Here is a 24628-nt window from a genome sequence, read left to right as displayed (position 1 = left end):
AGGAATGCATAAATACAAACTAATTCTATGTGTAATACAGAAACAAATTACATTTGTACAGCTTTTAAAGTACAATTCTGAGTGAAGTACTAATTATTCTTTGTTTACAATCGTCCAAAATGTACAGCCAATCACATAAAGGAGTGCCTTATCATACAATAAAATATTCTAGACAAATCCAGCTAAAGGGGATACTTCAATCCAATTGATGCAATAAAGGCAGATTGTCAGCTCCCATCGTCGCAGTCTAACTACAAGCTGGAATATTCATGCTTTAATGGGAAAGCAGTCTAACTACAAGCTGGAATAGTCCTGCTTTAATGGGAAAACCCTCTGGTAAAATACTTATGGCTATTATTGACTAAGGGCTTATGACATCAATAATTTTCAATTTCTTATTTGTATTGATTTTTGAACTCTATACTTGGATTAAGCTGATTCAGAAATGAATGGAACTTAAATCTCGAAGGACGTGTGGAACTGTGCTTACACTTTGATATTAAATATTTTTGTTGATGTCCCCTCAGTGACTGATATAAATATCACTGCTCAGATTTCATAAGACAGCCAAAGATACCGTGGAATGAGCAAATATGCACAGTATGTACCTGCCATTACGTACTTCTGACTTACGTTAACTCTGAGGAACGCAGGGCACATCCTAGCCTAACGCATCCCTCTCTTTGCTGGAGCAGCAGTCTCACTTTGTTTTGTCTTGGTTATTTTGGTTGCTACCTCCACCGCAGCTGCAGCTGCGCTCAGAACCTCTGCCGCTCTCTGTCACGCCTCACGCGCCTGCTGTTGTTTCTCACTCAGGGAAGGCTGGCGTATTCACGTGGAAAACACCAATCACAGGGTCAATGGGCTCGGACTTCCTCTTCTCGATCCGGAACTCTGTAGCAAGATGGTAAAAAATATGCGGAAATCAGCCCCTGAATGTATCTGCAGGCAGCAAAGCTAAAGTGCATTTTATGTGTGCGTCGGGGCCGGGAGACTGGCGGCGAGTGCAAGCGGCCGCGAAAGAGCCACGCTGGGCATCCGTCTGTGGAGGCAGTAGGGGCTTCTTGGACGGCTCCTCTGAAGAACGGCGGTGTGCGCCCTTTGGAAGGCGTGGATAGCATGTTCTTTTCACATTGAAGAAAAAAAATGTGGTTAAAACCCGAAGAGGTTTTATTGAAAAATGCTTTGAAGCTATGGGTGACGGAGAAATCCAACTCTTATTTTGTCTTGCAACGTAGACGAGGGCATGGGGACGCTGGAGGCAAAATATCAGGTAAGGAGACGTCTCTAGACCCAGCATTATGGACTGTCCACTGGAAATGAACGTTTTAAAGAAAAAACTAATAATAACAGTAAAATACTCGTTTTTTTACTTCACTGTTCTGCGTGCCTTAGGTGGGAAAATCTGCGTAGGTCCATCTTCGTCGCGGCGCCTCCTATAAATAACATTCATATGTAAGAAGGGGTGCGCATGAGGTGTATTTTTAAGATGAAGGGAAGCTGACCACAAGTTCCCAGATAGCCCCCCCAGCTGCATACCATTACCACTGTATCATTTGCAAAGAGGGAGTGTCAAAGGTAGCCCCTGATTATTTTATTTTCTCTCTGTATGATTTTTACGCGTTTCTAGTACGTGCTGGAAGGGAAAATCGCCAGCCCCGGACGGGACGCCAGTCCATTTCATAACGCACTTAACGTACCTAATGTAATGTTAATGCAAATCGGGGTCTCCGTCTCCTTTTTATCAGGTGGAGTGGTGTGATCATCGGTCCGTCCATTCGTCTTCCAAAAGGGACCTGGCGCACACCTTAGCAAGCATTCAGTGCAAGGCAGCAACAGTCCCTAGACAGGGAGCCATCCCATCGCAGGGTGATCACACTCGCGCGCACACAACGGACATAATCAATTGGACATAAATGCTATAGTTGATTGGACTTGCTCTGAAAAATCAGCATTTAGTACAGAAAAAATCGATTGCGTGAGCTTTCTAATGTGTCTTTTTGATCCGCTTCATTACTACGTGTTTCTCTCGTATGTCGATAATTTTATTCCCATTCCTGCTTATTTCAGGCTTGTGACGCAGTAGCAGTGCATTTCTGTAAGGGTTGGCACTCGGTGGTAAATAAGTAACTCGCCACATAACATCCCGATGGTGCCTTGCACAGCCTGGAGCTAAACTTGCTGGAGGTGAGGAGGCCATCGGTAACGAAAGCCGTTTGTGGTGATGTTTCTTGTGAAAGTATTTAACGCGCGCTGGTTATAAACAAAAGGGCATTGTCCGCTTTACAGATTTCTTTTGATCTCAACTTCACACTGCGTCAGGTGATTTATTAACACTTGTGAACGCGTTACTTTGTTATATTAAAACACACCTGGCATTCCATCGACGCCGGCAATACACGTCGCGCATGCGCTCACGACACAGGTGCTCGCGGAGCGTGCCATGCGCAGCTGACTTTTTTGTATTTATGGGTCTTCTTTCATCTGCAAAGTACAGACTTGTAAAACGTTTTAAGCCCAATGTATGGCAAAAATATATCGAGAAGCAAAATCAACTGGTGTGCAATTAGTTGTGTGGAGACATACTTAATTCCATTTTAATTATCCGTTTTGTATTATTACCCTGTGATGTATCTTGAATTGCACTTTTTTGGATAGTTACATCCTGCAATTTCCATACAAACTATTGTCTGGGTGAAGCAGTGTATTTACTGACTGCACTTTAAAAGGATTAGAATTTCTCAAAGCTCAGTTTTTGCATTGCTAAGGTTAGCAATGAATTGGATTGCATAAGCATAGACGTTCTGAGTTTTCTAGATAGCTGGTTTGTGGTATATTATGGTATAGCTCTGTTCTACACTATTGGTCATTACCTAGAACAGATGTTATTGAATATAACATTCCCAGACTTGCTTGGAGAAACTGAACAGAGTAATTTTTATATACAGTCACATTATTACACAGTTCATAGCTGGGGACAGGCAACTAAACCCAAAACATATGAAACTAATTCCAGACAGTTAATCAAATTCAAAATCTGTCCACTTGTCCTGTTTTGTTTACATTATTTTTCATAGGTTGCTGGACTGATTTATAACATTATAAAGTATGGTTGTATGCTCTGCTCTGTTTACAGAGACCTGCTGCTCAAGGAATACCTCAGAGAGGCTAAGGTTATATTGTAGTTACTGTTTTCTCAAAGTTCATGTTGCCCAGCAGATGACAAGTCATTACCTACAGCTTTATTTTTCTCCATGCTCTCTTTAGTAACTGAAATTATTTGGGTTTGCATTGTTTAATACTCGATCTCCATGCAAAAAGTGAATTCCAATACAGATGAGCTGATATCAATGTATTGGCAGAGTTCAGTGTTAGCTGGAAACTTTATTCTCTTAGAAAGAACTGGGTAAAGGTGTATTTCTGAGAAACTAGTTACCACCTAAAAGATCTATACCACAGTAATTTCATCCTTATTCTTCTTTTACCCTTTTTGAATGTGGTGCCACCATATTGCACCAGCCTTCTCCAGTCTCATCTGTTGTATACTTCATTCCCCTTTCTCCCTTCCATCCCAATTTACACAGTTCATTTGCTTTATCTGTGATCATCCTCTTCTTGTCTGTCTGGGCACTTCCTTAAATGTCTGATTCTTCTCATGACATGCCCATACTCTATAACCTTATTTTCAGAAGTTTTCTTTGTGATTTCCCCAACTTTAACTGTATCTCTGATTCCCTCATTCCTGATGTTATTAAGCTTTTTTACTCCACACATCCATCTCGACATCCTCATTTCTGTAGCATCCAGCTTCCTTTCATGCACATTTTTAACTGCCCAGATTCCTGACCCATACAGCAATGCTGTTATGACCACTGTTTTATACTTTTTAGAATTCACGTGCATCTTTGGTTACATTATACTCACGATACCCTTTTACAGTTTTTCCAGCTTGATTGCATGCTAAGGTTAGAATGTTTTGGGTAGAGGGGTCCTTTCATCAGATTGGCTGTCCCAGCATAGACTCAGCTGTGGAATGGCCAGTAGGGAGGAGGCACTTGTTGGTGGAGGTCTCCAGGACTCTGAACAAATCTGTACCCTCCTATGTGATAGTTCTAAATTTAGTGAGTGATATAATCTATTCTTGCATTTTTGCCTTGCAGTTTGTATTGTATTCCTGAGCTGGTAATGATAGATTGGCCATCTAACTGTGAAGAGGATTACATGTGTTCTGTTTTGTCTTTTGTATTTACCTCATTTTTTGACCTCCATTGTATGCCCAACCTACATGGAAAGGTCTCTTTCTGTGAATTGCCTTTCCCAAGATTTCTTACATTTTTGTTCCCTACAAGGGTCTTTTTTCTAGTCTTCTTAGGGACTCAAGGCAGGGGTATTTCAAAAAATGGGGCCTGTTAAAGACCATTGCTCCACTCCTTGTGCAATTTTGTCTCAATACGAGAAAAAAATTGTTGTTGTTGTAAGGCTCATTTCTCTCTATTATGGTTGATCAGAGATATTTGAAAATTTCCACCCTTTGAAGTCATTCTCCCTGGAAAATAATTTCCCCATTTTGTAATTTCCACCATATCTGCTAAATGTACTTGCCATTATAACACACCTGGAACTAGACTGTCAGTTTCATTCTGGTCCCTTGTATTGGAAAAGTGGCAAGCACACTCCTATAGAGTACATTGGTAAAAGTTGCATATACACCTCCTATTCATTTTCAGAAGCTGTTTAATTTAATTACAGGGTTTTAGGAATTCGGAGACCATCCCTATACTACTGGGTTCAAGTTGAATCAACTCTGGATGCGACCACAGTAAATACTGTACAAAGCACATTAGCACACATCTCCACACACACGGTTACTGCTAGAGCCACCATTAAACATAGTCTTTGGGATATAGAAGTAAGATGTAGAAGTAATTCTGGGTACTCCAAGACAGTCTATGCAGACTCAAGGGGACTGTGAGCTAGTTTTTGAGCTAGTACTACTAACTACTGTATATCCCCACCTTAACTACACTTTTTTCAGAATATAAATTAGTAAATGAGTGTTTTGGGTAAATATCTGTGCCTTCAACAAATATTTTTACCTTTCAAATAAAGATAAACTTTTTTTCTGGTTTTTCTGATTAGGATTAAACACTTTACCTAGTTAAAATGGTATTCATTTTAGTAGAGCTTTAAGACCACAGGTTCAAATTACACTGGTGACCTACATATGATCCTGAGCAATTTACAGCAAGCTTGCCAAATTTAAAAATATATACTGTATGTCATCATCTTGTAGTGTACACCAGTTACATAAGCAGTTGTAAGAATGAGTTTGTGAACCCTTTGGAATGTTCAGCATTTCTGCATGATTTCCTGCTAAAACGTGGTCTGATCTTTTTTTCCAAGTCATAATAACTGACAAAGTCAGTAGGATTAAACAAGGAGCATGTACAGAATAGTCAGTTGCTATATCTTTATTTACCACATTATTATGTTATTTAGCATTAGCAAAGGGAAAACATGAGAAATCTTTAGGCAGTGGGTAGCTGGAAAGAGGGAAATTGAAATCTAGGGTTTCAGTATATCAAATTACATTCTTCTATAGTATACCATAGATTTGGGGTGTTGCATCCTATTAAAAAATCTTAACAATTTTGGTTTCCTTTACTACTGTTCATACCAGGCATCTGTTAAAGTGCAATGTAGGATTTTCAAAAGTGAGTTGCTAAAGCTTGTAAAGTTGGCAAACCCTACGAGGGCTCTTTTAAAGACCTTTGCCTTCACCATCCACAGTCAGGCAGGCTGTACACATATAGAATAAATTCTGAGCCATTGATAACTGCAAGATCATGCCATTCAGTACTAAGACAACTGCTAAGGATGTTCTGGTGTCTCTTGCAATGAATCCCTTCTGTGTTCGTAAAGGCACGATAAGAAAAATACTCAACAAGAGTGGTATTCGTATTTGGTAGGAAGCAACTTGTCTCCTAACAACACTATAGTCAGTCTTACATCTGTGAGACACAGGAGACAAATTTTGGTAAATGTACATAGCATTAAGTTTGGAGAAAACAAAAAACATAACCACAACTTCTTCCTGTCTTTAAAATATGGTGGAGGGGGCATCATGGTATAGGGCAGCTTTGCTTAATCACATTCTGGGTGAATAATTGTGTGAATAATGATTTCCAAGTTGAATTAGACATTTCAATGGGACGTTATCAAATCATCTGTAATTGATCTGAAGCATAAAACAATTTGTGTCATGCATTATGATGGTGACCCCAAACACAGAAGTTAATAAAAGAATAACTTAAACAGATGAAATTCCACAGTTTTGAGTAGCCAAGTTGGAGCCATGAGCTTAGTTTACTTCTTAAATGCTACTTAATTGTTGTTAGCTGCTGCAGGTGGTGTTTGGCATTGGTTACATAGAGATTGTTGTCATGTTCTTAGCACTATTTTCTGCCCACTAACAAAGAGTGAGTGGATGTTGTTTTTAACTCTTCTTTTTGTCACATTTTGTTTTCGGAGTTCCTGTAATTCACGCTGTTTATAGTTGATGTGTGTTCTATGAGATACCACTTCATTCTGCTTAATTTGTTTATTTTATTAATAATACATGATTGGTATTTCTTGTATTAGTCCTATGAAAAGCACTATGTATTGAAGAGTTTATTGATGTCTTTGCTGCGGTATAAAGAAAGTGTGTATGAGTGAGCAAAACTACACATTGATTGGATATGGTTGAAGATATGCAACATAAATACATACTGTATCATTTTTATTGTCTCTAGGTGCTTCTGTCCGATGTTAAAAGTTTTGGGTTTATCTTTTCATTATAGTTGTGAACAGGAAGCTGTTATATGATCTTAAGATTTTAATTGATGATTATATTGAATGATTATGGTTTCAATCATCATATTAAAGCACCTCTTGGTGTCATAATTTGCTTCACTGAGAAGGTTAAATAATCTCGACATGGGTAAACGGTAAAAAGTAAGAAAAATGGTATGCCATTAAATTTATTATGAATGAATGTCTCCTTAGTCTAATACATATTACCTGAGCAACAGTGAGAGAGTTTCCAAAGACAAAATGATCAACATGTTTGTTTTTCAAGTATACTATTTAAGACATGCTGAAAACTGTATAGTTTTTAACGTTTTTACTGTAGTTGTATATTTTAACAGTGCTCCTCAAACAGTTGATGGCACAAGCCAATCGATAACTGCAATGCTAGCTACCTGAACATACAAATGTTTTTTCTTGTTTTGGTTTTCTTAAAAAGAAAAAAAATCTTCCCTTAGGCATTTTTATTTACACCTAACTGATTTATTTCCACTTAGGACTATTATTAGTATTAAAGAGCAGCTCAGTATGTTTTTCTGTGATATATTATGTTTCTGCATTTGATTTGTTCATCATCTTTATTTAACTTTCATTAGCTAGATGCTGACAGTGTGTTTCAAGTTATTTTCTGTACTATTTGTGTATGTCAGTGTTTAAGTTGGCTAATATGTTATTTGCTTCATGGAGGTAAAATATCATTTTAAATGATCTTTTAAAAAAAAAAATTTGTTTAATGATGTGGAAATGACATGTCTGCCAGAAGTCTGAAATGTTTCCAGTCAGTGTGGTTATTTCCTTTCTTTTTATCTTTAGAGGAAACCTGGTGTCATTCTTTTCAAAAATGTAAATGCTATAGTTTTGATGGCTACTAAAGGCATTTAATGCCTTGTCATGCTTGAATGTACTGTAAGTTTGCCACCTGTTCAACCCTACAGTGAGACTGATGTGTAAAATGGAATTAATTGTTAAGTGTCGTGGACCATAAATTAAATGATGTATTAAAATTAATAACCTTTTTCAAATCAGTAGCTATCCTATTCCCAAGTAGTGAAATTTTTTGTGCCACTTATTCACCACTTATGCAGCAGATGGTAAGTGAAAACGGGCAAATGTTTGATCAAATTTGAAGTTAAAAAGTTATTTGTTTGGTGCTGTATTCTTACACTAATATTAGTATTTTATAATTTCAACAAACTGTTTTGATGGGTTATCAGAGTTCTCTTAACAGAATTCACATTTATGGTCATTGAAGTAACACATTTAGTCTAATTAGTCTATTCCAGGAAAAATCCTACCTGCATCTAATGAATTTTACTTATCCATTGATGGATCTGTAATGCAATTCAATTTTAGTTTTAAATAGTGCATCTCCCATTTACATGCATAGAATGCTGTATTCATTTACGTGTTAAATAATATTTACTAAAAAGAAAAAAATAAAATACACAATGTAGAGCTGTCATTTGAATCAATATTTTAATATTTTCAATTAGTGTTTCTCAATATTTCATGTCAATATTTTGAAATACAATATAGGTTAAAAACCTTGACTACATAGGCTTCTGTGGGAGAAACATGACACTATCAAGGAGACCCTTGAAATGATCTTTTGGCAGTAAGGGTATTTATTAATCTTTCACACATTTCTAATTTATGGTTGTGTTGTAGGAAACCAGCATAATGTGTTGGGCACAATTTGTTTCTGTAATGATAAAAAAGTTGTATCTTAATTATTCTTCATTGACTAAACCTGATTAATCTAATGTTAGGGTTGTGAGTAGCTGAAGACTACTAACCACATTAATTAATCCCTCCCATGGCAGCAAACAAAGTGCAAGCTCAAAAAGAGTGGAAAGGGAACATAAAGTGAAAAAGTGTAAAAAAAAAAAAAAAAAACAAATAAGTAAAAAAATACTAAGTTCACAAGGTGGTGGGTGTTATTACACTGTTTATTTTGCCCCCTCTCTTCAATTCTCCTGTAAACCATACACCTTTATAAGTCAGCTGTTCTAACTGACTTGAATAGCTGGACAGACACCTTCCATTTCTGTGATGATAAGGAAGCCACCCAGCCAAAAATAGGAATGAGCCTTCGATGCTGGACCATTATGTGGAATAATGTTGCCTGCGGCATTTTTGCTTGTCTTTAACCACCAACCCCTGCATTCTGGGTTTATCCTTACTAGGCAGGAGACAGTGCTCTTAATTCACATATATTACGTATTGTTATACAAGCTTCATTATACAGTGCATTCTCTGAAACATAGACATAAAAATAAATAGGGGGAGGAGGGCAAAAGGTATAGGTTACAACATATGCATAGTAATCCAACAATTGTAATAAACTGGCAAAGAATAGGAGACATAGGCATGGCAATGTAAAATTAAACACATCTGAAACTACAGATTTTAAATGGATTGTTAAAGGTGGATTTAATTCAAAGTACAAGTACCTCTCAAAAGTGCTTACATTAAAACTCCACAAATTCTATTCTCTGTTTTTCAACACTAGCAATGTTTTAATGATTGTACTCTTCACATTCGCTCCTGCAATGCTAAAAAAGTTCCCCATAAGTAGAAAAACTGATGTTGTACATTCATTGGATAATAACATTGTGTTATTTGCATATATTAAGCAACAAGAGGGTAAAGAAGAACCATGGCAAGATGTAAGAAAAAATCATTCCACTTTGATTTCATTGAAGTTTTAATATTAGTCTAGTCAGTTTAGTTCAAGGGAATGAATATAATTTACATGGTTGCAGTTTAGAGGTCTGCAAAGTTTAAAATAAAAAAAAAAAATACTATGGTGCTGTTACCATAATTGTAAGTCACATTTCATACTGGCAGTTTAAATGCAGAATTATATTTCATAGACATACTGTGTGTGTGTGTGTGTGTGTATATATATATGTATGTTGTGGTGGATTGCCGGCTTCTTTCTCCGGCCCTCACCCCAGGCCGCCAGGAGGAGCTCTCCCAGCAGCGTGGACATGCCCCGAGTTCCAGCAGGGCCTCATGGACTATGTAGTTTTTATACACAGCCCTGCTGGATACCTTGGGGGCCACCAGGCGTCGCTGTAGGGGGGCTCGTAGGCTCGCATGTGCCCTATAACCCGGGAGTACGTCACGGTCATGTGACAGGAAGAAACGATGTGCTCCCGGGTTGAAGAAAAGGACTGTTTACCCTGACCCGGAAGGGAAAAGGAACTGTGGACTGTTGAATGGGAACACCTCCGGGTCAGGGTGTATAAAAGGACTCTGGGAAGCCCAGTACACTGAGCTGAGCTGGGAGGAAGGGTGGCAAAGTGTCTGGGAGTGTGGAGGATTGATTATTGATTGTTTGTTTATTATTGAGTATTGTGGAGAGGAGGGTGCTTTGTGCACTGTATTGTCCAAATAAATATAATTATTGGACTTTTATCTGGTGTCTGACGTCTGATCCAAGGGTTCAAGGGGTCACGGAGACCTCTATCTGTTACAATGTATATATGTATACAGTGCATCCAGAAAGTATCCACAGCACGTCACTTTTTCCACATTTTGTTATTTTACAGCCTTATTCCAAAATGGATTAAATTCATTTTTTTCCTCAGAATTCTACACACAACACCCCATAATGACAACGTGAAAAAAGTTTACTTGAGGTTTTTGCAAATTTATTAAAAATAAAAAAACTGAGAAATCACATGTACATAAGTATTCACAGCCTTTGCTCAAAACTTTGTCGATGCACCTTTGGCAGCAATTACAGCCTCAAGTCTTTTTGAATATGATGCCACAAGCTTGGCACACCTATTCTTGGCCAGTTTCGGCCATTCCTCTTTGCAGCACCTCTCAAACTCCATCAGGTTGGATGGGAAGCGTCGGTGCACAGCCATTTTAAGATCTCTCCAGAGATGTTCAATCGGATTCAAGTCTGGGCTCTGGCTGGGCCACTCAAGGACATTCACAGAGTTGTCCTGAAGGCACTCCTTTGATATCTTGGCTGTGTGCTTAGGGTCGTTGTCCTGCTGAAAGATGAACCGTCGCCCCAGTCTGAGGTCAAGAGCGCTCTGGAGCAGGTTTTCATCCAGGATGTCTCTGTACATTGCTGCAGTCATCTTTCCCTTTATCCTGACGAGTCTCCCAGTCCCTGCCGCTGAAAAACATCCCCACAGCATGATGCTGCCACCACCATGCTTCACTGTAGGGATGGTATTGGCCTGGTGATGAGCGGTGCCTGGTTTCCTCCAAACGTGAAGCCTGGCATTCACACCAAACAGTTCAATCTTTGTCTCATCAGACCAGAGAATTTTCTTTCTCATGGTCTGAGAGTCCTTCAGGTGTCTTGGCAAACTCCAGGTGGGCTGCCTTGTGCCTTTTACTAAGGAGTGGCTTCCGTCTGGCCACTCTACCATACAGGCCTGATTGGTGGATTGCTGCAGAGATGGTTGTCCTTCTGGAAGTTTTTCCTCTCTCCACAGAGTACCTCTGGAGCTCTGACAGAGTGACCATCGGGTTCTTGGTCACCTCCCTGACTAAGGCCCTTCTCCCCCGATCGCTCAGTTTAGATGGCCGGCCAGTCTAGGAAGAGTCCTGGTGGTTTCGAACTTCTTGCACTTACGGATGATGGAGGCCACTGTGCTCATTGGGACCTTTAAAGCAGCAGAAATTTTTCTGTAATCTTCCCCAGATTTGTGCCTCGAGACAATCCTGTCTCTGAGGTCTACAGACAATTCCTTTGACTTCATGCTTGGTTTGTGCTCTGACATGAACTGTCAACTGTGGGACCTTATACAGGTGCTGGTCATAAAATTAGAAGATCATGACAAAGTTTATTTATTTCAGTAATTCCATTCAAAAAGTGCAACTTGTATATTAGATTCATTCATTACACACAGACTGATGTATTTCAAATGTTTATTTCTTTTAATTTTGATGATTATAACTGACAACTAATGAAAGTCCCAAATTCAGTATCTCGAAAAATTAGAATATCAATTAAGACCAATGCAAGAAAAGGATTTTTAGAAATGTTGGCCAACTGAAAGGTATGAACATGAAAAGTATGAGCATGTACAGCACTCAATATTTAGTTGGGGCTCCTTTGGCCTGGATTACTGCAGCAATGCGGTGTGGCATGGAGTCGATCAGTCTGTGGCACTGCTCAGGTGTTCTGAGAGCCCATGTTGCTCTGATAGTGGCCTTCAGCTCTTCTGAATTGTTGGGTCTGGCGTATTGAATCTTCCTCTTCACAATACCCCATAGATTTTCTATGGGGTTAAGGTCAGGCGAGTTTGCTGGCCAATCAAGAACAGGGATACCATGGTCCATAAACCAGGTACTGGTAGCTTTGGCACTGTGTGCAGGTGCCAGGTCCTGTTGGAAAATGAAATCTGCATCTCCATAAAGTTTGTCAGCCGCAGGAAGCATGAAGTGCTCTAAAACTTCCTGGTAGACGGCTGCGTTGACCTTGGACCTTAGAAAACACAATGGACCAACACCAGCAGATGACATGGCACTCCAAACCATCACTGACTGTGGAAACTTTACACTGGACCTCATGCAACGTGGATTCTGTGCTTCTCCTCTCTTCCTCCAGACTCTGGGACCTTGATTTCCAAAGGAAATGCAAAATTTACTTTCATCAGAGAACATAACTTTGGACCACTCAGCAGCAGTCCAAAGGTGAGACGCTTCTGACGCTGTCTCTTGTTCAAGAGTGGCTTGACACAAGGAATGCGACTGCTGAAAGCCATGTCTTGCATATGTCTGTGCGTGGTGGTTCTTGAAGCACTGACTCCAGCTGCAGTCCACTCTTTGTGAATCTCCCCCACATTTTTGAATGGGTTTTGTTTCACAATCCTCTCCAGGGTGCGGTTATCCCTACTGCTTGTACACTTTTTTCTACCACATCTTGTCCTTCCCTTCGCCTCTCTATTAATATGCTTGGACACAGAGCTCTGTGAACAGCCAGCCTCTTTAGCAATGACCTTTTGTGTCTTGCCCTCCTTGTGCAAGGTGTCAGTGGTCGTCTTTTGGACAACTGTCAAGTCAGCAGTCTTCCCCATGATTGTGTAGCCTACAGAACTAGACTGAGAGACCATTTAAAGGCTTTTACAGGTGTTTTGAGTTAATTAGCTGATTAGAGTGTGGCACCAGGTGTCTTCAATATTGAACCTTTTCACAATATTCTAATTTTCCGAGATATTGAATTTGGGACTTTCATTAGTTGTAAGTTATAATCATCAAAATTAAAAGAAATAAACATTTGAAATACATCAGTCTGTGTGTAATGAATGAATCTAATATACAAGTTTCACTTTTTGAATGGAATTACTGAAATAAATCAACTTTGTCATGATATTCTAATTTTATGACCAGCACCTGTATAGACAGGTGTGTGCCTTTCCAAATCATGTCCAATCAACTTACCACAGGTGGTCTCATAGTAAGCTGCAGGAACATCTCAAGGATGATCAGGGGAAACAGGATGCACCTGAGCTCAATTTTGAGCTTCATGGCAAAGGCTGTGAATACTTATGTACATGTGATTTCTCAGTTTTTTTATTTTTAATAAATTTGCAAAAACCTCAAGTAAACTTTTTTCACGTTGTCATTATGGGGTGTTGTGTGTAGAATTCTGAGGGAAAAAAAAAAATTTTAATCCATTTTGGAATAAGGCTGTAACATAACAAAATGTGGAAAAAGTGATGCACTGTGAATACTTTCCGGATGCACTGTGTGTATGTGTGTGTGTATATATATATATATATATATATATATATATATATATATATATATATATACACACACAAGGGGGCTCCGCCCCCTGCTTGCTTCGCTCGCCTACCCCCAGCGTTGGGTATCCTGAAATACATTAGTCGAGCTCGCTTGTTGTGGAGCCTTGCCCGCTTTGCTTGCGGCATTACAGACGCGCGTTGTAGGCGCCTGCGTTCATTGATTGTATCCAGGTGGGCTCGTGTTTGTATATCCGTCAGTCGAGCTCGTTCGTTTTGAACCCGTGCCTGCTTTGCTTCCGCAGTTTCAGACGCGCGGTGTAGGCGCCTGCGTTCATTGATCTTATCCAGGTGGGCTCGTGTTTGTATCGTTGAGCTGTATTGTGTTTGAATTCGGTGTAAAGCGTTCAGCGGTTTGTTCTATCCCAAGCAGCACATTATTCCTAACATCACTCCGCAGCAGTGCCACACACAATATGGCGGTGACGCCTGCGCCCTCCGTAGTAGTGCCACTCACAATATGGCGGTGACGCCTGCGCGTTTCATACTATCTTTGTGGACCTGTGGGGCCGCCGTAGCCTCTTCTGTTTGAATCCGGGCTGCAGCGCAGAATCCTCTTTTTGGCGTGGCAGCTATGGGCACCTTGTTGCTTCATGTCTCATTCACGTCAGTTGAGCTGTTTCGTTTTTGGGCGGTGAGTCATTCGTTCACGGTGGATACAACTTCGATTGCGGTTTATGAGACGTGCGCTGTACACGCCTGTGCAGTACGTCTCATGGTCCCATCGCCATGTACCTGTGTCCATGCCATCCGGTTTACTAAACCTGCGTCCATGCCATCCGGTTTACCATTCTCGGTTAGTAATATGGATATCAGTTTAACGTAGCTTTTTTTCCTGATGGCAAATATTCAATATTTTTAACACAAATATGAAACATAGAAACTATTTTTATGTGTTTTACGAACTGCCACACCTCAAACATATGATTTTCTAAGAGACATATATTTGGCAGTGATTATTCCATTGAAAGCATCTTTGAGCACTGGCCATCATGTGCTGACTAGTTCACTGATGTCCCGGGCTATAAAGAATTTAAAGCCAAGATGTAGCTGCTATTCTTGTTTATAAGGTTGCATCTGTCTGATGAATCATTTTTCACCCATTTTGCTGATTCTGGGTAGGTATCAGGAAAATGAAAGACAGTACCATGGCTGGCATGTGAGTTCAACATGTGCATTTGCCATTTTGATTCTTGGATGCCTGCAATGTGCTGAGGTGCTGAACTACATTTTGTAAAATCTGAAAATTTTAAAATTAAAATTTTTATCATCATTTTTAAAAGTAGTACGTAAATAAAGCAATAAATATGTGTGTGTGTGTGTGTGTGTGTGTGTGTGTGTAATTCTCAAGGATTATACCTAACTTTTTTGTATTTTTACAATGTTTAAAAAAAAAAAAAAAAAAAAATGCTGAATGAAAATGTCTCCCTGAATAAAGTGGCATCTGAGATGATTGCCTCTTTTCTTCACTCCATGCTCCATACACCAGCCCTGCTTCTGAGCATGGCACTTTTTTATAAGAAGTTAAATGGTTATTCAGAAAGTCCCAAAAGTTTTCTGCACTGCATCCAGGATGTTCTAGAATGTGGTGAGGTTGTTTGTATGCTGAGCTATGTGTATATTCATCATATTTTCATGTTCTCTCATATTCTGGTGGGGTAGGGTTAAGTATTACTCTGTCCTAACCCTGCCTACTATGGTGGTAGGGTTAAGTCCCTTTTAAAATCACAGAATTTAGTCTTGGGTTTGAGAAATTGCTAGACTCTCAGCAAGAGATTCTTTTCACAATATAACTGCAGCCTCTATTCACCCATGATTCTTGGAATTATGGTTCACCAGCTGTGAAACACGGCACTTGAAAAATAATTTAATAATATTACTTTTATCACAGTGCAGACATTTAAAAGCATTTTCAAGGTTAAGCTTTTCTCTTAAGTGTATATATAACAAAAGCAGAGTAACAAACCATTACAGTGAATAGATATACACAGTGGAAGAAAATATACACTGTGAAAGAAAGAGAATATAAGCTTCAACAATGGAGAGAACTATTACTTTGTGTTATGATTTCCAGCCACCATGAAGCTCAAATCTTATATCACACCTACAGCTTATTCAGAACTCTGCTGCAGGAGTCCCTGCATGAATCAGCAATAGCGAGCACATAACATCCATCCGACTTTGCCTTCAGTGGCTCCCTGTGTCTTACAGGAACAAATATAAAATTCTATTAATAACCTACAAAGCTTTAAATGGCCTTGCACTGGACTACATCAGTGACCTTCTCCATCGCTATGCTTCTGGTTGCCTACTAAAGTCATCTGATTTTGGCAATCTTGTTGTGTCCCCCACTAACCTGCGCTCTGTGGGTGACAGGGCCTTCATCTGTATAGCACCCAGACTTCGGAATGACCTCCCAAAATTATTTAGATCAGCTGACTCCATTCATTCTTTAAAAAAAAAACAACTTAAAACTCATCTGCTCAGGAAGGCTTTTACGTTAACCTAACTGTGTGCCTCTTCTTTCAGTTTACCTCTCTGCCCCAGACTCAATAGGCAGTCTTTCAACTATGCATAATCAGGTGACCTGCCTCCTTGGTCTTTATATACAGAAGACAGGGCAGACAGAAATAAAGCAAACTAATACATATAATGTTAACATAATACATTTCATAATAATTAATAATTACAATGTAAAATAACCTAGAACAAAAAAGTATATAATAAAGTAATTTGAAAAAATTACAGCATGTTTAAATAACAACAAAAAGGCTAAATAAACACGGCAAAGGATCTGCATGGCTGTATTAACCCATTCTTTAGCTTTTAGTAATTGCCAATTTTGAAGGTGTTGAAGTAAGGAGCAGAAGTTTTCCTGTAATGTTTAAAGGGTTCAGTTTTTGAAAGACACTTCATTCATTTTTTTCTTTACTAAAACAGCCTGTTATGTTTTAAGTTTGTTACTTGGCTACTGTAAAATGTTCCTTGTCTGTTAATGCTTTTGAATTTAAGAATTAACTGAATATTTTTATAATTAGTTTAAGTAGAAAGTGTAATGTAGTGCTGCTGCCTCAAAGTTAGGAGACCTGGGTTTGCTTCCTGGGTCCTCCCTGCGTGGAGTTTGCATGTTCTCGCCGTGTCTGTGTGGGTTTCCTCCATGTGCTTCGGTTTCCTCCCACTGTCCAAAGACATGCATGTTAGGTTCATTGGTGATTCTAAATTGTCCCTAGTGTGTGCTTGGTGTGTGGGTGTGTGTGTGCCTTGTGGTGGGCTAGTGCCCTGCCCAGGGTTTATTTCCTGCCTTGCGCCCTGTGTTGGCTGAGATTGGCTCCAGCAGACCCCTGTGACCCTGTAGATCGGATATAGCGGGTTGGATAATGGATGGATGGTTGGAGAAAGTGTAATAAAATCTATTGTGTATATTGTAAGACATACGTCATGTTTCTGTTGAAAACCTATCAGCTTGTTTAAATCAAATGTATAATACAGAACTGCTATCATAATGCACACGCTGTTTCATATATGTTTCTAAGTTATACAGGTATGCTATTCTGTCGTCTTTCATTTTTTATGTTAGTAGTGTCAGGTAAAGCAGCTTATTTTGGGAGCATGATTGTAGTTTTCTAAGCTTCATATGATGGCATAAACATTTTCCAGTACCAGGTTGTATGATGTGCATTGTCACACTTTATTTTGCTCTTGTTTATGGCACTCTCTAGATGTATAATGCTTAATGCTTAAATTTTTATTATACCTGCTTTTTGGACTGTACATTTGCTTTGTTTTACCACTGGAATATAGGAACCAAGTTTCTGTTTTAGCTAGGTCAATCAGTGATAAGGGAAAGAGAAAACTGCCAATAGAAAGACTAGTTATACCTGGGTAAAATCTGAAGGAACTACTGACAGTAAGGTAGTGGAGTGTATTCTTGGGAGCAAGTACTTTGCAACGGGGAACTTTTTATGCCCAAAGGTTGGTAAGTATAAGAGTACGCAAACTAAAGTAGTGACAGAGAATTAAATGATATATTGTGGGTCCACATTATAAAGAATCTGCATAATTTAAGAGGGGTTTATGTTTTAAGAAGAGATGTCTTCAAAAGCCAGAAGGTGAAGCTGAAGGCGATTCATCACATAGCTTTGCTAGAGTTAACTTCTAAAGACAGAATAAAAACAAAAAAATACACGTGAGAACCAAAAGAATGTCTGCAGCGTAGATTAGGTTTTTCAAAGAATACCATTTCATATTCCTGTGTGTCATTTTACAATGCAATTGATATCATGACAATTACGTCCTTTTAATTTCCATCATTTGCTTAAATATTGGTATTTAAACAGCTGCCAATTTGGTTATCTGGAAAATGATATGCATTTTAACATAGTCGGATACTTTCTATTTTTTAAAAGTTGTCCCACACGTTCATGGTTCTCTAATTACATGTGTTTGGTTGTGTATGGAATCAGGAATTTCACTAAACCTCTTTGTTTACTTGTAGGGTCCGGTTCTTCCACAGAGGAATTTTTAAGAAAGGAAATAACAAACCTGAACAAAAGTCTTGACTTGTCATGTGTTTGTTCAAACACTACACAGATATCTAATGTACTGGAGGCAAGGTCATTAATGCTGGTAGTTGGCAGCTCTTACAACTGTGTCGTTGTACTGCCCAGCTATTGAAATATTCTTAATAAATAACAATAAAATAGGTAGATGTGATCAAATTAATAAAAAAAAAAATTTGTTTTGTCTATAATGTAATATTTAGGTGTTTTTTAAGTGTGTTACTTCAGTCTAATTTTTCTAATCATTTTCAAGAAAATCACAAGAGTAGTATTCATTGCTGTAAGGAAAAAATCCATCTAACAGTGCTGTTTATTATAAGGTGTGCTTTTAAGATGTGTTTGCAATATTTATAGCATGTACAGTAAATCAATTTTCTTGATGCTATATAATATGCCTGGTGAATATAGTACTCAAACTGTATTTATGTGATATTATTTGTTTTAATTATGATTTCACTGGAGTTGCATAATCTAAACTTGTAAACCTATCTTTTCATTTTGTTTTCTGTATGTTAACTTTAAGTTTATGTAAATTTCATCTGACCATTTATTAAAATTAAGTAAGTTTTAATTTGCTCTATGTGGAAGACAAGTTATTATTATACACAAGTGTAAGGTAAAGCTATGGTGGCTCAGAGGTTAAAGTTGCTTCATCTTAACTCCAGGACCCTAAGTATTTCCTGAGTAGTGTCTATATGGAATTTGCATATTTTCCTATCGTCTATTTGGGTTTTAACTGTAAGTTAATTTATTTTTATCTAGCAATTAAGGTTAGATTCACATGTCTGCTGTGTTCCCTGTGGTATTCTAGCATATGTATAACAAAGTGAAACTGCAGTACACCAGTTAAACCAATTACAGTATATCTTGTGGCCCCCCATTCACATCAGTGTGGAGGAGTGCAGTGCATTTGCAAAAAAAAAAAAAACAAAAGTGACATGCTCATTTAAATGTACCATTGAAATTAATGTAGTAATGTAGATCTTGAGTTTTAGCACAACACTGGAAACTGCTGTAAAATCTTGCCACTCTCTAGAAACTCCCTTTCTTGAGTACATGCATGTTCACTAGGCCACACAGAACATCCAGTGCAGTCTGTTGAGACTAGAGCACTATTTTGTTACTTTTTTTTTTTTTGTAAATGTTAGGTTAATTTGTTCTTTTACAGCAGTGGAGGAGTGAGATAGCTTTCATACAGCTTATTGCATGCTAAAACATAAAAATATTGTAACAAATAAACAGAATCTCATTTCTTCACTTATTTAAAGTTTTGATTTTTTGAAAGCTTTTTTTAATATTTTGGCCATATTTTAGCTGATTGGCAATGCACATTTCTTCCTAATCTGCATACAACTGCTGGGATGTTCTGCTGTCTTAATTATTATTGGCTAACGAAGAGACCATCCAAAATTGTCATGAAGAATGAAATTGAGTTCTTAGAGAAGCAGGGTTTCTACTTCAGTCCACATTTAAACTGGATGAGAAATTTTTTTTATTGAAACATACATACAAAGAAACAAGTGAAGGGCTAATGTGCCATAAATGATCATATTGGCTAACCTAGCAGCAGGGAATAAGTCACAGTTAAGTGCTATAGTGTATCAGGTAATTAACAGGCATGCAGATTCACATTCAAACTTTTTGTCATGATGGGCTGGCTGGAAAATGAGAGTGGTGATAAAACAGTACAGTACAACCTTTAAAAGAAAGTATATATTTTAATAATGGCATTTTTTATATACAGGTAAAATTCCGTTACAACAAACTGCCAGGGACCTAACAAATATTTTGTTGTAATGAAAATTTCGTTGTATAGTGCTTTCTTTAACTTGCGTCCAGGAGTTTGCAATCATTTCAATAGCTTCTTTCGCGTTAATTTTAATCTTCTCCTGTCTACAAGTTATGCTGACGAGAATTTTTCTCAGCATTTCCTTGTGATAATACACTTTCAGTGTGCGTATGATGCCCAAACCAAATGGCTGAAGCACTGCTGTGCAATTGGGTGGGAGGAATTCAATGCGAACATTATCTAAATGCAGAAGCTGAATCATCATTTTCTTCTTGTTCATATTGTGAGGTTTCTGAACTCTTTTGGGATCCCCTCACCCAAAGGGAATGTCACGCTGAAGTGTGTCCTGAAGCACGATTGCCGCGTCTGTGTAAGATTGTTTGTCCATTGCCAGGGAAGGGCAACAGCAGGCTCACAGTGCTGCAGTGAAGAGCCACAGAAGCAGATCCTAAAAGATTGTGGTCGCGCTGTAAGTCCCTGTCTTACACCCCAAAACACGAGGCTGAGTCTCAGTACTTTAGCAAAACCAGCTTTATTCAGCTTGAAACAGGAACAGCAGGGTTATTTATTGTAGCGGGATCTGCCACTCTCCTATAAACAGACACAGCAGTCAGGCAGACATTAAAATATATATAGTGTACAATACCTCAATAAATTTAAAGTCCATTACAATGCTAAAATGTGCAATATAAAACACATTTTTAGACTTGCCAGCCCTTTTCTATGGGGGGGGGGGCTCAAAATTCTGAGAATCATATTCAAAATGCAACAAAGTTTTTTGCTAGATCTTGTTTCCTGTGACTTCTTTTTGTTCCCAAAAAACCAGGAGAAAAAGGAGGAGGCTTCGGTAGTTTTGGATTGGAACTATAATTTTGACTTCGTATCAATACCCAAATAAGAAAATCAGTATGGTACTGTGACCTAAGAAGAAGAGCATTACCCATAGCATTGTCCTCACAGGTGGCACAGTGGTAGTGCTGCTGCTTTGCAGTAAGGTGACTGTGGAAGATTGTGGGTTCGCTTCCCGTTTCCTCCCTGTGTGGGTAGTGCTTTGAGTACTGAGAAAAGCGCTATATAAATGTAATGAATTATTATTATTATTATTATTATTATTACCCTAATTATAGTGGTGTCATAAAGAAACCAATGACAATGGCTATAAAATTAAATAAGTAAATAGTTTTGTTTCCTTTAGGGCATATTTCTCACATGAATATTACTAAAAGAGAAAAGTGGGAAACAAATCTATTGTTTAAATAATTCTCTATCTATCCAAACCTGCTTATCCTGAGTAGGGACATGGGACAGCTGCTGCCTGTCCCAACAAGAATAGGGCCCAATGCAGGAACAACCCCTTTTTAAGTATAAGGGTATTCATAAGTGCATTTGGCACCAGTGCATGCTCGGTTGTAGGTCGATGATTGATTTCATAGTCTTGGCATCAGATTTTTGTCTTGGACACTTGGGTCAAAAGATAGACTAAGCTGTTAACTGATCACTGCCTGGTTGTGAGTTGGATTAGATGGCGGGGTAATATGCCAGACAGACCAGGCAATCCCAAACATATAAAGTGAGAGTGTACTGGGAATGTTTGGTGGATGCTTCAGTCCGGAAGATTCTCAACTCCCACCTCTGGACAAATTTTTCGTGCATTCTGAGAAGGCTGGGGACACTGGAATCAGTCATGTGTTCATTGCACAGGTGTGAGGTTGTTGATGCCTTTCGTGGCAGTGATTCCTGGGTCCACTGCTGGATACAAGCAGTGAAAGGAGCTGTCAGATTGAAAAGGGAAGCTTTTCAAGCTTGGCTAGCTTTTGGGACCCCCGAGACAGTTGACAAGTACAGACAGACCAAGCTGAGTGTAGCTGTAGAAGCAAAAGTTCCAGCTTTTTACCCTCAACAAGGATTCTGGAGGGTTCTTGTGAGTATGCCCAACCTGTCTACATGTGTTTAATAATTTTTATGGACAGAATTTCTTGGCACAGCCAAGGGGAGTAGCATGTCCAGCTCAGTGATTTCATGATCACATCTGTTTTTTGTGGATGATGTGGTCCTACTGGCTTTATTGGGCTGCTGTGACCTTAGACACTCACTGTGGTAGTTTGCAGCCAGGTGTGATGCGGCCAGGAAGAGGATGTGCACTTCTGAGTCTAAGGTCATGGTTCTCAACCAGAAAAGGGTGGAGTGTCCTCTTCTGGTTGGGGATGAGGTGTTGCCTCAAGCACTGGAGTTTTAAGCATCTTCGGGTCTTGTTTACGAGTGAGGTAAGAAGGGAGCATGACATTGACTAGTGGATAGGTGCAGCATCATGTGGACATTGCACCAGTCGGTAGTGGTAAAGAGAGAGCTGAGTGCAGCATCCGCAGTCATGTGGACATTGCACCAGTCGGTCGTGGTAAAGAGAGAGCTGAGCCAAAACGCAAGCTGTAGATTTACCGATAATCTACATTTCTCCCCTCGCCTGTGGTCACAAGCTGTGGGTAGTGACCGAGAGCAGATACAAGTAGCTCAAATTACTTTCCTTCGCTGGGTGTCAGGACATCTTTGTTAGACTGCTGTCTGTGTGACATTGACACAGATAACCACCAGAAAATTGATGGATTGATGCTTTTTGCATTGCTTTGTCTTGTTCAATTAAAATAAATACAAGTAACAAAAGTATAAATGTACACTTTCAAAAATAGCTTTATTTACTGTATACCCACTTAGGGAATGTGACTGATGTTTCTGACAACATGCTGATTTTATCTTTATCTTCCTGTATTTATTTTGTTGTACTTGAGGTTTCTGTTTAGCATGCTAAGACTCTCTATAATATAGTTAGTGCTTAATAATTCTTTATCATGTTTTTTTTAATCTTGTGGTTTAAAGTATTTTCACAACAGTAAGTTATTAATTTAGTAACATTTTTAGTAAAATATTTTTTTGTTTGTTTTTGTTGCTGTGACATATTGAGCAATAGTTAGTGCTACTGCTGTACAGCTTGTGTGATATCTCTGTTTCCATTGTCCTGTAGAATACTTTGATGTACTATTACATCCCAAAACTTTGTAAATGTATTTGTGAAACTGTGCTGATTGATGGATATGTATTTTCTTTTAGGTTGTTTCTTTCATTGTGCCCTGTGAATGGTTGCTCTTTTGCTCAATTCACTCTTGTGATATTGTACTTTTAGGAAAATAATTCTATTGTAAAATATTTCTAATTGCTGTTTTATATTTAGGGTGGCACTGGGGACCTGGGTTCACTTCCCGGGTCCTCCCTGTGTGGAGTTTGCTTGTTCTCCCCGTGTCTGCGTGGGTTTCCTCCCACAGTCCAACGACATGCAGTTAGGTGGATTGGCGATTCTAAATTGGCCCTAGTGTGTGCTTGGTGTGTTGTGTGTGTCCTGCGGTGGGTTGGCACCCTGCCTGGGATTGGTTCCTGCTTTGTGCCCTGTGTTGGCTGGGATTGGCTCCAGCAGTCCCCCGTGACCCTGTGTTCGGATTCAGCGGGTTGGATAATGGATGGATGGATGGATGTTTTATATTTAAATAACCCTTTATGCTTCAAGACAGGAACAAAATTGTCTATTAAGATATCCCAAAACCATTTGGTACAAGATGCGATAGAGTGTAGGATATGTGCATACATGAAGCTATACTAACTCACACTTGGCCCATTTAGAGTTGCCAGTTAATCCAACCTGCACATTTTTGAGATGTGGGAAGAAAGCACATGCAGATATGAGGAGAATGTGCTAACTCCTGTCTGGCAGGTACTGGGCCTGGTTTTCAAGGACTGAATGAGAAATGTTACTGGTGCTGATAAAAATGGTATGTTATGATTTTAAGTCACTAAGAGTATCTTAATTTTTTATAAGCAGTTGAACGTGTAGATGATAAACTGGTTAATCTGGTATCCAGGCACTTGTGCTAATCGCTGGAGACTTTAACCATGTGACGCTGGACAAAACATTACCTGCATTCTCCCAGTATGTGGACTGTAACACCCGGGGAAATAAGACTATTGATTTACTGTATGCAAACGTTAAAGACGCATACAGTGCCACCCCGCTGCCTGCGCTTGGGAAAGGAGATCATAACCTGGTTCTGCTTCAGCCTCACTACAAACCAAAAATGAGAATCCTACCTGTAACCACACGATCATTCAGGAAGTGGACCCCGGAGGCTGAGAATGCTCTGAGACAATGTTTTGGAACTACAGACTGGGATATCCTGCAGGGATCACATAGTGAGAACATTGAGGAGGTTGTTGACTGCACTACTGACTACATCAACTTCTGTATGGACATTGTAGTTCCAGTAAGAACTGTACGCTGCTATGCTAACAACAAGCCATGGATTACAAGTGACATCAAGGGCCTTTTGAACCAGAAGAAAAGAGCCTTTAAAGACGGTGATCAGCATGAGCTCAAGCGCGTGCAGAAGGAACTCCGAGTCCAGCTCAGGGCAGCGAAGGAGCAGTACAGGAGAAAGCTGGAGCAGAAGTTGCAGAACAACAGCATGAAGGAAGTGTGGGATGGGATGAAGATCATCACTGGCTGCAGCTCGAAGCGGGGTACCACCATCGAGAGAGACGTGAAGAGAGCAAACCAAATGAACATCTTCTTTAACAGGTTTGACCACCCTAACCCACTCTCACCTCTG

General features: G+C 39.1%; 2 protein-coding genes across 2 annotated transcripts in view; one reads left to right on the top strand and one right to left on the bottom strand.

Annotated features, from left to right (window-relative positions):
• The window catches only part of rpl31 (ribosomal protein L31), an 810223-nt gene that overhangs the window by 609825 nt on the left and 175770 nt on the right, over positions 1-24628 (bottom strand). The window lies entirely within an intron of this gene.
• LOC114650756 (TBC1 domain family member 8) overlaps positions 724-24628 on the top strand; it is a 182137-nt gene continuing 158232 nt past the window's right edge. Inside the window, exon 1 of the mRNA XM_028800580.2 lies at positions 724-1273. Within this exon, the coding sequence (XP_028656413.2) occupies positions 1147-1273 (127 nt within the window). The 5' untranslated portion in view covers positions 724-1146. The remainder of the gene's footprint in view (positions 1274-24628) is intronic.

This window comes from Erpetoichthys calabaricus, chromosome 4 (assembly GCF_900747795.2).
Source record: "Erpetoichthys calabaricus chromosome 4, fErpCal1.3, whole genome shotgun sequence".
Lineage (NCBI taxonomy): Eukaryota > Metazoa > Chordata > Cladistia > Polypteriformes > Polypteridae > Erpetoichthys > Erpetoichthys calabaricus.
This window is presented reverse-complemented; position numbering and strand designations above follow the sequence as displayed.